Source organism: Symphalangus syndactylus, chromosome X (assembly GCF_028878055.3).
Source record: "Symphalangus syndactylus isolate Jambi chromosome X, NHGRI_mSymSyn1-v2.1_pri, whole genome shotgun sequence".
NCBI classification, from domain to species: Eukaryota; Metazoa; Chordata; class Mammalia; order Primates; family Hylobatidae; genus Symphalangus; species Symphalangus syndactylus.
In genome coordinates this window covers 137,295,640-137,311,395 of record NC_072447.2, presented here as the reverse complement: position 1 = coordinate 137,311,395, position 15,756 = coordinate 137,295,640, and the positions used below count along the sequence as shown (strand labels likewise).

Genomic DNA, 15,756 nt, shown 5'->3' with positions numbered 1-15,756 from the left:
ACTATCTATTTTATCAATTTTCTCTGTTTTCTTCAACACATCAATCATCTTTATTTTAAAGTTTTTGTTAACTCAAATTTCTGGATTCCCTATGGATCCATTTCTATAGTTTTGTTTCTTGTGGCATACCTAGTAATTTTTAATTAAATGCTGGACGTTGTATCTAAACATTGTAGAGACTCTGACTCTTGATTGTCTTCTTTTCCTTCAGAAAGTGTTCATCCTTTTCTTAGGGCTTTTCTCTGCTAGCCAGATAGAATGAGTGATCAATCATCTTATCCCAGTCTGATTGAAGAATTGTGGAGAAAAGAAATGTCTTGCAGGAGTGGAAGAAGGCAAAGGAGCCTGGAGGAATATATTAGGTTGGTGCAAAAGTAACTGAGGTTTTTGCCATTTAAAAGTAATGACAAAAACTGCAATAACTTTTTTCACCAATCTAATATAAAGTCATTGGAAGTAGACAACATTGTGATGAATCCTTGCTCTGGTGCTCAATCAGCTTATCCTAGTCAAGGGCTTAGCTAGTTAAGGTTGGTTGCAGTTTGGTAATGCTTGGGTTGGTTTGCTTCTCACTTGTTCCCAGAGCAGACCCCTCCAGGGCCTGCAATACTTACCAGGGCTCTCCCCTTGGAGAGTCCTTAATGCTGCTCTTTGCCTCCTCAGCAACAGGAGACTAGAAAACCTTGCTTTGATTTTCAGAGATTTTTCTCTTAAGTTTTTAGCCTCCTACCCCATATAGCATCTTCTTTGCTGGTCTTGACACTTCCATTCTTCATACCCCCACCCAATTCATTCTCCACTCTGCTTTCAGATTGACTAGAAAATAAGACATTCATCTCATGCTACTTCCCTGCTTCAAATCAAACACTTCCTATAACTTTCAGGATAAAGTCCAATCACCTTAGCATAGTTTATGTATAGTTTACGAGGTTTTGCATGATTGTGATCTACATTACTTTTTCCATCTCCAACAAATGTACTCCTCTGCTTTCATCCTATATTTCAGCCACACCGCATTATTCATACTCCCCGAAGTCATCCGACTCTCTTTTACTTCTTGGCCTTTGAACATTTTGGCCCTTCTAGTGTGAATCGCTTGCCCTGACCTCTCCTCCAAGCCTGAAAATAATCCTTTAAAATTCACTTCACATGTCATTTCCTGGAAAATTTCTATGGTCCTGCCTTACCTCCCTTCACTTATCCTACCATGCACCTTTAATAGGGTTAAGATTAGGTTTCCCTCCTCTAAGCTTTCACAGAACTCAGTGGTTTACCCTTATCATAGCACTTTTTCCATTGTAATACAAGTGTCTTCTCAACTGTTTTTCTCACTAGATATAAACTCCATGAGGACAGGAACGGTGTTCATCATGCTAAACACCATACTCTCAGTGCCTAACCCATATGGTACTCGGTTAACATTTGCTGACTGAAAAAAAAATGACTGAATGAAAACAAAAAGGGAAGGACATATAAGCAAAAACAAATACATAAAGGGTGGCATAACTAATTTTGAATAGTTATAAGGAGCTCTAAAAGATCTGAAACTTGCAATAAATGCTGTAAACTTAAAAAGACTCTTAGGAAATTTATATTCAGAGCAGCAGGAGGAGGAATATTAGGAAAGATATATACCTAGTGCTTTGAGCTGATGATGCGGTTTGATAGATGACATAGAGAAGGACCTAACTCTTCCGCTCTTATTGTGTTCCTTTCTTCTCTGATTGAAGAATTGTGGAGAAAAGAAATACCTTACAGGAGTAGAAGTAGGCAAAAGAACTTCGAGGAATATATAAAGTCATTGGAAGTGGACAACAATGTGATTAATCCTGGCTCTGACTCTTACTACTATGTGACTTTGGTTAAGTCACATAAATAATTCTCAGTTTTTCCCACGTGTAAAATGAGGATATACCTAACATGCAAGATAATGATTTGAATGATGAATGCTAGGTGCTTGATACTTAATATACTACAGAGTATTTTCACCCAAAGACATGTTTGATGTTGACACAAGTAAGATTCTAGCAAGCATTATTTAAAATGTTTTTGAGTACTTGGATAGAGAAGGGACCAATTTGAATTTTATATATATATAATTTCATTTCTTTCTTTGGCAGGGTAATTTAGGCAGATTTGACTGGATTACCAAACTGCTTGATCATATAATATAGGTATAGTGCTCTGGACTTCAGCAAGGCATTTAACAAGGGCTGTTTGACAAGTGAACAAATATGGATTGACTGGCTTTTAAAAAATGTTAAAATACACGAAACATGAGATTTTCCATTTTAACACATACAATTCAGTGGCATTAAGTACAGCCACAATTTTGTGAAACCATCACCAGTCTTCATTTCCAGAACTTTTTCATCAATCCAAACAGAAAATCTGTGCCCATTAAACAATAACTTATTATTTCCTCCTTCCCCTGGCTCCCGGTAACTCTATTCTACATTCTGTCTCTATGAATTTGACTAACCTAGGTATGTCATATAAGTGGAATCATACAATATGTGTCTTTTTGTGATTGGCTTATTTCATGTGGCATGTTTTCATGGTTCATTCATATTATATCATGTATCAGAATTTCATATATTTTCTAAGACCGAATTTTTTGTATGCATATATCACATTTTGCTTATCCATTCATCTGTTGATGGATACTTGGGTGGCTTCTACTTTTCAGCTATTGTGAATAATGCTGCTATGAATGGGCTGACTGTTTAACCAATCTTGTGAATTGGCAACTGGCTGAATGATTGTGCTCAAAGGGTGCTGATGAAAGTGAAAGTGAAATGACGGCACCCTTGAAGGAAGTTTCCAGTGGTTTGCCACAGGGGTTTTCCTGTAGACTTTTTCTGCCCATCGATTTTCTCAAGAAGATATAGAAAGTATGATTAGCTAATTTGTTTTGCAGTCGACACAAACATGGAGGAATGATAACTATATTAATTAGCAAGATTCAAACTCAAAGAGATTGATGAGTTAGAGAGACTGACTGAATATCAAGAAACAAGAATTTCACAGGGGAAAAATACAAGTTCATATACTTGAGTTAAAAAAACCAACGGCATGAGTATAGTTTGAGAATGCTGCCCCTTTAAAAGAGTAAGCTGAATGTGTGCCAATAGTGTTTAAGTGTCCCTTCAAACATTAAACTGATGTTAGGTTATGTTAGTGGAAATGTAATATTGAAAATGGAGGTGCTGGTCATACTTTACTCTGTTCCACACTTGAGGTGTTGGTGTTCATTTTCGAGTTACACCTTTAAAAACAGAGAATAGTGTAATATGAGCTTTATTGACATTACACTGCCATATGTCAAATTCCAGTTTCATTATCTTTTTTTTTTTTTGAGACGGAATCTTGCTCTGTCCCCCAGGCTAGAATGCAGTGGTGCGATCTTGGCTCACTGCAACCTCCACCTCCCGGGTTCAAGCAATTCTCCTGCCTCAGCCTCCCGAGTAGCTGGGATTATAGGTGCCTGCCACCGTGCCTGGCTAATTTTTGTATTTTTAGTAGAGACAGGGTTTCACCATCTTGGCCAGGCTGGTCTCAAACTCCTGACCTCGTGATCCACCTGCCTCAGACTCTCAAAGTGCTGAGATTACAGGTGTGAGCCACCATGCCTGGCCCAGTTTCATTATTTCTAAATCTATGACTTTAGGCATGTGACTTAACCTCTTGATGTCTCAGTTTCCTCTTGTAAAATAAAGATAATAATAGGGTTGCTGTGAAGATTAAACGAAGTAACACATAGTAAGTACTTCATAAATATTAGTTTTTGAAATTATGTAGACAAGCTGAAATATATTCAAAGAAGAGTAACCACTTATTTATTCATTCTGCAAATATTTATTAAGCACCACCACTGTCGTAGGAGGAACACGTGAAGAAACTAAGGGTGTTCAGCCTAGTGATGCCATGTTGTGGAGGATATGAAAGCTGTCTTCAAATATTTGAGGAAGAGGCATTAATCTCTTTCTGGATGAGCTCATAAAATAGAACTAGAATTAGTTGGTGGAAGCCACAAGATTTGAATCGATGTAAGAAAACTGGAATTGGCTTTATTAACTGTTGTTGCAGGTGTCTAAGCAGAGGCTAGACAAATAGTTTGTGATGGTGTTATAAAGGATATTTTAGCATCAGATGGGTGATTTGAGTAGATAATCTTTAAGGTTCCTTAATTATTCCAGACCTGAAAAGTCTATAATGATATGAAAATGCTTTCCCTCTTTCCTACCCTAGAGACTGTATAAGGTCTATTCACCTTCTACCTTCCAATTTCTTCACCAAACCTCATTTGGACCTAAACGAATGCAGGTTGACCTAGGAAACTTTAGTTTCTTTTTCAGCTATTTAGTTTACAAGTGACTCTTTTGTAATCACATCAGAGACCCCAGCCTCTACTCTAATTCCTTTGTATTGTTACAGAGAAAAACAGTGGGCTGGATTTCCTGGATACAGAAGGCTGAGGAAAGTCTGATGAATAATACAACAAAATTTTGAAATGTTCCTAAGTGCTTCTTAAGGCAAATATCATTTCAGGGAGAAAAGTAAACTCAAAATTTTAATCTTAGATTCAGGAGTGACATCTGAGAACAAAATGTAAAGTTTGGTTGAATTTTTAATGGAGTTCACAATGAATAATAAAGCTTTGTACTTTCATAGACTTTTATTGACTAGTGCTTAGGAATTCACAGACTGTAACTGCTATAATGAGAAAGCTTGAGTCAGGGAAGTTTGACTCAGGAAATGTCCTAAACATCCTCATTTTTTTGATCATTTTAAATAAAATGTGAAACAGAATGAACCAGAAAAGAAAGTTTCATAGAAAAATGTATCATACTTTATTTTTTATTACTTCCTTAAAAAGTAAGGCTACCTGCTATTGTTTAAATATGGCTTGTTCCCACCAAAATTCATATTAAGGCTTGGTCCCAGTGTGGCAATGTTGGCAAGTGGGACCTTTAAGAGGTGGGGTCTAACGGGAGGTATTTAGCTCATGGGGACTCTACCCTTATGGGTGAATTTGTGCCCTTCTAGTGAATGAGTTCTCATTCTCACGGGACAGAATCAGTTCTTGTGGGACTGGGTTAGTTTTTGTGAGAGTAGATTGTTATAAAGCAGGTCAGCTTCTTTTGTTCCCTCTCCCTTTTGCATGCCCTCTTCTCCTTCAGCTTCTCTGACATGTTATAATACAGAACAAGGGTCTCATAGAAGCCACCAGATACAGCCTCCCAATCTTGGACTTCCTAGCCTGCAGAACCACGAGCTAAATAAACCTTTTTTCTTTATAAATTACCCAGGCTCAGATATTCTGTTATAGCAATGGAAAATAGACCAAGACAATGCTCTAGATAACAAAGGCACTATGCAAACTACTATGTAAATGAATAAATTGTGACTTGACTACATCCTTTAAGTGGGGCAGCTAGGCTACAGTCATATACTGTATAATAACGTTTTGGTCAATGATGGACCACATATACAATGGTGGTCCCATAAGATTATAACGAAGCTAAAAATTTCCTATCACTTAGTGATGTTGTAGTTGTCATAACTTCATAGCTCATTACATTATTTACGTGTTTGTGGTGATGCTAGTGTAAATAAACCTACTGCGCTGCCAGTTGTATAAAAGCCCAGCACGTAACAATTATGTATGGTACATAATACTTGATCATGATAATAAATGACTATTTACTGGTTTATATATTTACTATACTTTTATGGCTAATCAATTAATCTATGTTCTTTTATTGGAGCAAGATTCCTGGTCGGTATACAGTGATACAGTTGCTAAACAGAGACATGTGCAGAAATTATATACTATCCATCTAGACAGGTTTTTGTTACACTTTGTGTATTGATGGAATAGTTCCATTTATCAAGTTTTATTCATCAAAAGCTTTGAATTTGACCAGACTGTCCATTAATTCACCTCTGAAAAAGTAGCACTTAATTTCAGCAATTATGTTATATAGCAACAAAAAGCTTATCCATTAGGGTGCTTCTCTGCACAATGGCATTGAGCAGATAGAACTGAGTTCATCATCCCCTCCAGATTCACACAGTCACATTTGAGAGAGCCTTATACCAGAGTTCTAGGGCAAAGTTAATCCGAACCAACATGGACTTCTTACTCTGAGAACCTACTTTTGTAGCCACATTTTATAGTGCCAATGAAGACATGCCAGCAAGTTTCTCATGTACGACTGGCATTAGAGCACCAGGTCAATTTGATGGTGGTGGCAGGCACTATTGTTTTATATCCAGGTAAAAGGCCAATTAGAAAAACTGCCACTGGGGATAAAAATCAAAGACACAACATATCAGAACTGAGTTTTGAGCAACCTGGTATTCCAAAATATGTGAATATTTTCAGAAACCGATGTTAAATTTTTCCCATGTTTCCTAGCTATGGAGATATTTAATACATTTATTCAAATCCCACTACTCAATCCACATAGTGCTTGAGTGCATATCAAAAATATGAAGTTATTTTGGCACGGTAATTTAGGCAGATTGGCCATCCTGCAAAGTGCATATCAAAAAATATGAAGTTAGGGTGATATAGATGAGTATAGATGACAACGATGTTACGCAAGTCAAACTTGGAAGGTCATAGTAAGCATATCTATTCTGAGATAACTTATTGTTATTTTAGAGTGTATTCATTCTACTTATAGAAAAAGTTGACTGTAAAACAGCCTCAGGCAAGTCCTTCTGGAGATATTCCAGAAAAAGGCATTGTTATCCTAGGAGATGACAGCTTCTTGCACGTTATTGCCCCTGAAGACCTCCCAGTGAGACAAAATATGGAGGCAGAAGACCGTGATATTAATACTGACTCTGTATCGGCCTAGGCTGATATATGTGTTTGTGTCTTAGTTTTTAACGAACAGTTTAAAAAGTGAAAAAAAAATTTTAAAATGTAAAAAAGCTTATAGAGCAAGAATATAAAGAAAGAAAATATTTTGTACACTTGTACAATGGGCTTGTGTTTTAAGCTGTGTTAATACAAAAGAGTTCAAAAGTTAAAAAATTTAAAGTTTATAAAGTAAGCTTTATAAACATTCACAGTAAGCTAAGGTTAATTTATTAGAAAAGCAAGAACATTTAAAAAATAACTGTAGGGTAGTCTAAGTGTATAGTGTTTATAAAGTCTACAGTAGTGTACAGCAATGTTCTAGGCCTTCACATTCACTCATCAATTACTGACTCACTCAGAACAACTTCTAGTCCTATAAGCTTCATTTATGGTAAGTGCTCTATATAGATGCACCATTTTTTATTTTTTATACCATATATAAATATATTTTGAGACAGGGTCTCATTCTGTTGCCCAGGTTGGAGTGCAGTGGCATGATCTTGGCTCACTGCAATCTCGAACTCCTGGGCTCAAGCTATCCTCCCACCTCAGCCTCCTGAGTAGCTGGGACTACATGTGCATGACACCATGCCTGGCTAATTTCTGTATTTTTTTTGTAGAGAGAGGTTTTCATCATGTTGCCCAGGCTGGTCTTGAACTCCTGAACTCTAATGATCCGCCCACCTCAGCCTTCCAAAGTGCTGCGATTGCAAGTGTGCACCACCTGCCGCAGCCATATTCTTACTGTTTAGAAATGTTTTTCTATGTTTAGATATGCTTAGATATATACATACTTACTATTGTGTTACAATTTTCTATAGTATTCAGTACAGTAACATGCTGTACAGGTTTGTAGCCTAGGAGCAATAGGCTATACCATACAGCCTAGATGTGTAGTGGGCTATACTATTTAGGCTTGTGTAAGTATACTATGATGTTCTCACAATGACAAAATTGCCTAATGACACATTTTTCAGAATGTATCCCATTGTTAAGTAATGCATGATTGTATAGGCACAAAATATATAAATAACTAGGTTATTTAAATGAATCTATGACATAGATTAATCTTACACACATGAAAAAGAGGTCGAGTGGTAATGAACTTGCTTAGCTTTTGTTTGGTATTTATCTCTTCATTTTTGAAGGACAGTTTTTCTTAATCCTTCCAAAAAATCGAAGAGGAGGGAGCAGTTTCGAACTCAATTTATAAGGCCAGACTTACCCTGATATCAAAGCCAGAAAAAGATACTGCAAGAATGGAAAATTACATGCCAATATCTCAGATGAACATAAATGCAAAAATCTTCAACAAAATGCTAGCAAATTGGGAGGCCAAGGTGGGCAGATTGCTTGAGCTCAGAAATTCGAGACCAGCCTGGGTAACACTGTGAAACCCTGTCTTTACAAAAAATACAAAAAATTAGCTGGCATGGTGGCATGCACCTGTAGTTCCAGCTACTTGGGGGCTGAGGTGGGAGGATTGCTTGAGTCAGGAGGTCGAAGCTGCAGTGAGGGGAGATCTCATTGCTGCACTCCAGCCTAGGTGACAAAGTGACACTCTGTCTCAAAAAACAAACAAACAAACAAACAAAACACAAAAAAACCCTAGCTAATTGAATTAAACAGCACATTAAAGGATTATACACCATGGCCAGGTGAGATTTATCCCTGGAAAGCAAGGCTAGATCAACATATGAAAATCAATAAATAAATGTGATGTCACATTAACAAAATGAAAGACAAAAACCATATGATCATCTCAATAGATGCAGAAAAAGCGTTTGACAAAATTCAACATCCTTTCATGATAAAAATTCTCAACAAATTAGATATAGAATGTACCTGAACACAATAAAGGTCACATATGATAAACCCACCAGTAACACTACATTCAATGTTAAAAAACTGGAAGCTTTTCCTCTAAAATCAGGAGCAAGACAAGGATGTCTCCTTTTACTACTCTATTCTCTCTCTCTTTTTTTTTTTTTAAGATGGAGTTTCACTCTTGCTGTCCAGGCTGGATTGCAATGGCGCAATCTCAGCTCACTGCAACCTCCGCCTCCCAGGTTCAAGCGATTCTCTGGCCTCAGCCTCCCGAGTAGCTGGGATTACAGGCATGCATCACCACACCCAGCTAACTTTTTTATATTTTAGTAGAGACAGGGTTTCTCCATGTTGGTCAGGCTGGTCTCGAACTCCTGACCTCAGGTGATCCGCCCGCCTCGGCCTCCCAAAGTGCTGGGATTACAGGCATGAACCACCACGCCCGGCTTACTACTCTATTCTCTATAGTACTGGAAGTCCTAGCAAGAGCAATTAGGCCAGAAAAAAACACATCTGAATTGAAAAGAAAGAGATTAAATTGTTTCTGCTTATAGACAACAGAGTGATATATACAGAAAACCATAAAGACTCCACCAAAAAAACATTTGAACTAATAAACAAATTCAGTAAAGTTGCAGCATACAAAATCAGCATGCAAAAATCAGTATGATTTTGCATGATTTTGACTAATGAGGAACTATCCAAAAAAGAAATCAAGAAAACAATCCCATTTACAATAGCTACCAAAAAATAAAATACTTAGGAATAAATTTAATTATAGAGAAGAAAGACCTGTATTCTGAATACTATGAAACATTGATGAAAATGTTGAAGACCCAAAAAAAATGTGAAAAGGTGTTTGTGGATTGAAGAATTAATATTGTCAAAATGTTCATTCTAGCCAACATGATCTATAGATTCAATGCAATCCCTATCAAAATTCCAATGACATTTTTCACAGAAATAGAAAAACAATCCTAAAATTCATATGAAACCACAAAAAACCCAGAGTAGCCAAAGCAATCTTGAGCAAAAAGACTAAAACTGGTGACATCACATTACCTGACTTCAGAATACGCTACAAAGTGATAGTAATCAAAATAGCATGGTACTGACATAAAACAGACACATTGACCAGTGGAACAGAATAGAGAGCCCAAAAATAAACCCACACATTTACAGTCAATTGATTTTTTTTTTTTTTTTTTTGAGACAGAGTCTCGCTGTTGCCCAGGCTGGAGTGCAGTGGCACGATCTCGGCTCACTGCAGGCTCCGCCCCCCGGGGTTCACACCATTCTCCTGCCTCAGCCTCCCGAGTAGCTGGGACTACAGGCACCCGCCATCTCGCCCGGCTAATTTTTTGTATTTTTAGTAGAGACGGGGTTTCACTGTGTTAGCCAGGATGGTCTCGATTTCCTGACCTCATGATCCGCCCGCCTTGGCCTCCCAGAGTGCTGGGATTACAGGCGTGAGCCACCGCACCCGGCCTTGATTTTTTTTTATTACATTTTAAGTTCTAGGGTACATGTGCACAACGTGCAGGTTTGTTACATATGTATCCATGTGCCATGTTGGTGTGCTGCACCCATTAACTCATCATTTACATTAGGTATGTCTCCTAATGCTATCCCTCCCCACTCTCCCCACCCCATGACAGGCCCCAGTGTGTGATGTTCCCCTTCCTGTGTCCATGTGTTCTCATTGTTCAATTCCCACCTATGAGTGAGAATATGTGGAGTTTGGTTTTGTGTCCTTGTGATAGTTTGCTCAGAATGACGGTTTCCAGCTTCATCCATGTCCCTACAAAGGACGTGAACTCATCCTTTTTTATGGCTACATAGTATTCCATGGTGTATATATGCCACATTTCCTTAATCCAGTCTATCATTGATGGACATTTGGGTTGGTTCCAAGTCTTTGCTATTGTGAATAGTGCCACAATAAACATGTGTGCATGTGTCTTTATAGCAGCGTGATTTATAATCCTTTGAGTATATACCCAGTAATGGGATGGCTGGGTCAAATGGTATTTCTAGTTCTAGATCCTTGAGGAATTGCCACAGTGTCTTCCACAATGGTTGAACTAGTTTACAGTCCCACCAACAGTGTAAAAGTGTTCCTATTTCTCTTCCGCGGGACGGGTGAGGGCGCTGGGCCCCTGGGCAGCACGGGCTAGATGTGTGTCAGCTAATTAGCTGGTCCCACTGGAGCGGTGAGGTCGCCACCGGATAGTGTCCCTGCCCCATTACTAGCGATCTGTGACCTTGGGCCAGTGACTTTACTGAGTCTTGGTTCCCTCATCCATAAAATGTGGCTAATGCCTGCCTTAGGGAACCGTTGTGAGGATTAAGTGAGACATGAGGTCTCTTTGAAAGCAATAATGATGACTATAACAAGAACTTATCTTGCTTTGCAAGATTCTTCTGCCGTCAGAGTTTCTGATTTATTTTCTGGGGTTCCATGTATGCCAGGGAGAAAGAGAGAGTGCGAAAGAGAGAGGATGTCTCTCTCAGACAGGCACCTGGCGGTGAAGCTGGCTGACCAGCCACTTGCTCCAAAGTCTATTCTTCAGTTGCCAGAGACAGAACTGGGAGAATACTCTCTAGGGGGCTATAGTATTTCATTTCTGAAGCAGCTTATTGCTGGCAAACTGCAGGAGTCTGTTCCAGACCTTGAGCTGATTGATCTCATCTACTGTGGTTGGAAGCTAAAAGATGACCAGACACTTGACTTCTATGGCATTCAATCTGGGTCCACCGTCCATGTTCTGCAAAAGTCCTGGCCCGAACCTGATCAGAAACCGGAACCTGTGGACAAAGTGGCTGCCATGAGAGAGTTCCGGGTGTTGCACACTGCACTGCACAGCAGCTCCTCTTACAGGGAGGCGGTCTTTAAGATGCCCAGCAATAAGGAATCTCTGGATCAGCTCATTGTGGCCACCCCAGGCCTCAGCAGTGACCTTATTGCTTTTGGGGTTCTCCAGGACAAGGACCTCTTCTCTGTCTTCGCTGATCCCAATATGCTTGATACATTGGTGCCTGCTCACCCAGCCCTCGTCAATGCCATTGTCCTGGTTCTGCACTCCATAGCAGGCAGTGCCCCGATGACTGGGACTGACTTCTCTTCCCGGAGCATGCCCTCCAGCTCATACTGGGATATGCGAGGTGGCTTCCTGTTTGAAGGGCTCTCAGATGATAAAGACGACTTTCACCCAAACACCAGGTCCACACCCTGTAGCAGTACCCCCAGCTCCTGCCCAGCCTTCCTGGGGTACAGTGGAGCTGCTGGGCCCTGGCCCATCACCCAGAGTGAGCTGGCCACCGCCTTAGCCCTGGCTAGCACTCCGGAGAGCAGCTCTCACACACCGACCCCTGGTACCCAGGGCCATTCCTCAGGGACCTCACCAGTGTCCTCTGGTGTCAAGTCAGGTACGCCCATCACCAGTGATCTCCTCAGCCAAGTCCTACAGCATGCCCTTCAGGCCTCTGGGCAGCCCAGCCTTCAGAGCCAGTGGCAGCCCCAGCTGCAGCAGCTATGTGACATGGGCATCCAGGACGATGAGCTGAGCCTGTGGGCCCTGCAGGCCACTGGTGGGGACATCCAAGTGGCCCTGGAGCTCATCTTTGCTGGAGGAGCCCCATGAACTCCCTGCTTCTCCTGAACCCCCAGCAAGTTGCAGAGGCTGCTGCCTTTGGGAGGCACTCATGAAGGTGCCTCCATCTCTCCCTTCCCCAATATACCTGATGGTCAACTCTCAAAAAAAAAAAGTGTTCCTATTTCTCCACATCCTCTCCAGCATCTGTTGTTTCCTTACTTTTTCATGATCACCATTCTAACTGGTGTGAGATGGTATCACGTTGTGGTTTTGATTTGCATTTCTCTGATGGCCAGTGATGATGAGCATTTTCTCATGTGTCTGTTAGCCGCATAAATGTCTTCTTTTGAAAAGTGTCTGTTCATATCCTTTGCCCACTTTTTGATGGGATTGTTTGATTTTTTTCTTGTAAATTTGTTTAAGTTCTTTGTAGATTCTGGATATTAGCCTTTTGTCAGATGGGTAGATAGCAAAAATTTTCACCCATTCTATAGGTTGCCTGTTCACTCTGATGGTAGTTTCTTTTGCTGTGCAGAAGCTCTTTAGTTTAATTAGATCCCATTTGTCAATTTTGGCTTTTGTTGCCATTGCTTTTGGTGTTTTAGTCATGAAGTCCTTGCCCATGCCTATGGCCTGAATTGTATTGCCTAGGTTTCCTTCTAGGGTTTTTATGGTTTTAGGTCTAACATTTAAGTCTTTAATCCATCTTGAATTAATTTTTGTATAAGGTGTAAGGAAGGGATCCAGTTTCAGTTTTCTACATATGGCTAGCCAGTTTTCCCAGCACCATTTATTAAATAGGGAATCCTTTCCCTACTTTTTGTTTTTGTCAGTTTTGTCAAAGATCAGATAGTTGTAGATATGTGGTATTATTTCTGAGGGCTCTGTTCTGTTCCATTGGTCTATATCTCTGTTTTGGTACCAGTACCATGCTGTTTTGGTTACTGTAGCCTTGTAGTATAGTTTGAAGTCAGGTAGCATGATGCCTCCAGCTTTGTTCTTTTGGCTTAGGATTGTCTTGGAAATGTGGGCTCCTTTTTTGGTTCCATATGAACTTTAAAGTAGTTTTTTCCAATTCTGTGAAGAAAGTCATGGTAGCTTGATGGGGATGGCATTGAATCTATAAATTACCTTGGGCAGTATGGCCATTTTCACAATGTTAATTCTTCCTATCCATGAGCATGGAATATTCTTCCATTTGTTTGTGTCCTCTTTTATTTCGTTGAGCAGTGGTTTGTAGTTCTTCTTGAAGAGGTCCTTCACATCCCTTGTAAGTTGGATTCCTAGGAATTTTATTCTTTTGAAGCAATTGTGAATGGGAGTTCACTCATTATTTGGCTCTCTGTTTGTCTGTTATTGGTGTATAGGAATGCTTGTGATTTTTGCACATTGATTTTGTATCCTGAGACTTTGCTGAAGTTGCTTATCAGCTTAAGGAGATTTTGGGCCGAAATGATGGGGTTTTCTAAATATACAATCATGTCATCTGCAAACAGGGACAATTTGAGTTCCTCTTTTCCTAATTGAACACCCTTTATTTCTTTCTCTTACCTGATTGCCCTGGCCAGAACTTCCAACACTATGTTGAACAGGAGTGGTGAGAGAGGGCATCCCTGTCTTGTGCCAGTTTTCAAAGGGAATGCTTCCAGTTTTTGCCCATTCAGTATGATATTGGCTGTGTGTTTGTCATAAATAGCTCTTATTATTTTGAGATACTTCCCCTCAACACCTAGTTTATTGAGAGTTTTTAGCATGAAGTGCTGTTGAATTTTGTCAAAGGTCTTCTCTGCATCTATTGAGATAATCATGTGGTTTTTGTCTTTGGTTCTGTTTATATGATGGATTATGTTTACTGATCTGCATATGTTGAACCAGCCTTGCATCCCAGGGATGAAGCCCACTTGATCTTGGTGGATAAGCTTTTTGATGTGCTGCTGGATTCGGTTTGCCAGTATTTTATTGAGGATTTTTGCATTGATGTTCATCAGGGCTATTGGTCTAAAATTCTCTTTTTTTGTTGTGTCTCTGCCAGGCCTCGGTATGAGGATGATGCTGGCCTCATAAAATGAGTTAGGGAGGATTCCCTCTTTTTCTATTGATTGGAATAGTTTCAGAAGGAATGGTACCAGCTCCTCCTTGTACCTCTGGTAGAATTTGGCTGTGAATCCATCTGGTCCTGGACTTTTTTTGGTTGGTAAGCTATTGATTATTGCCTCAATTTCAGAACCTGTTATTGGTATATTCAGGGATTCAACTTCTTCCTGGTTTAGTCTTGGGAGGGTGTGTGTGTCCAGGAATTTATCCATTTCTTCTAGATTGTCTAGTTTATTTGCATAGAGGTGTTTATAATATTCTCTGATGGTAGTTTGTATTTCTGTGGGATCAGTGGTGGTATCCCCTTTATCATTTTTTATTGTATCTATTTGATTCTTCTCTCTTTTCTTCTTTATTAGTCTTGCTAGCGTTCTATCAATTTTGTTGATCTTTTCAAAAAACCAGCTCCTGGATTCACGAACTTTTTGAAGGTTTTTTTGTGTCTGTATCTCCTTCAGTTCTGCTCTGATCTTAGTTATTTCTTGCCTTCTGCTAGCTTCTGAATATGTTTGCTCTTGCTTCTCTAGTTCTTTTAATTGTGATGTTAGGGTGTCAATTTTAGATCTCTCCTGCTTTCTTTTGTGGGCATTTAGTGTGATAAATTTCCCTCTACACACTGCTTTAAATGTGTCCCAGAGATTCTGGTATGTTGTGTCTTTGTTCTCATTGGTTTCAAAGAACATCTTTATTTCTGCCTTCATTTCGTTATGTACCCAGTAGTCATTCAGGAGCAGGTTGTTCAGTTTCCATGTAGTTGAGCGGTTTTGAGTGAGTTTCTTAATCCTGAGTTCTAGTTTGATGGCACTGTGGTCTGAGAGACAGTTTGTTATAATTTCTGTTCTTTTACATTTGCTGAGGAGTGCTTTACTTCCAACTATGTGGTCAATTTTGGAATAAGTGCAGTGTGGTGCTGAGAAGAATGTATAATCTGTTGTTTTGGGGTGGAGAGTTCTGTAGATGTCTATTAGGTCCGCTTGGTGCAGAGCTGAGTTCAATTATTGGATATCCTTGTTAACTTTCTGTCTTGTTGATCTGTCTATTGTTGACAGTGGGGTGGTAAAGACTCCCATTATTATTGTGTGGGAGTCTCAATCTCTTTGTGGGTCTCTAAGGACTTGCTTTATGAATCTAGATGCTCCTGTATTGGGTGCATATATATTTAGGATAGTTAGCTCTTCTTGTTGAATTGATCCCTTTACCATTATGTAATGGCCTTCTTTGTCTCTTTTGATCTTTGTTGGTTTAAAGTCTGTTGTATCAGAGACTAGAATTGCAACCTCTGCTTTTTTTTTTTTCCATTTGCTTGGTAGATCTTCCTCCATCCCTTTATTTTGAGCCTATGTGTGTCTCTGCATGTGAGAT

At 39.5% G+C, this 15,756-nt stretch overlaps 1 protein-coding gene across 1 annotated transcript; it reads left to right on the top strand.

Moving 5' to 3' along the window:
- Positions 1-10,847: 10,847 nt before the first annotated feature.
- LOC129475603 (ubiquitin-like protein 7) lies at positions 10,848-12,472 on the top strand. Its single transcript, XM_055267761.2, has one exon. It carries the CDS (start codon positions 11,086-11,088, stop codon positions 12,346-12,348), a length of 1,263 nt encoding a protein of 420 aa, XP_055123736.1. The 5' UTR covers positions 10,848-11,085; the 3' UTR covers positions 12,349-12,472.
- The last annotated feature ends 3,284 nt before the right edge of the window (positions 12,473-15,756 follow it).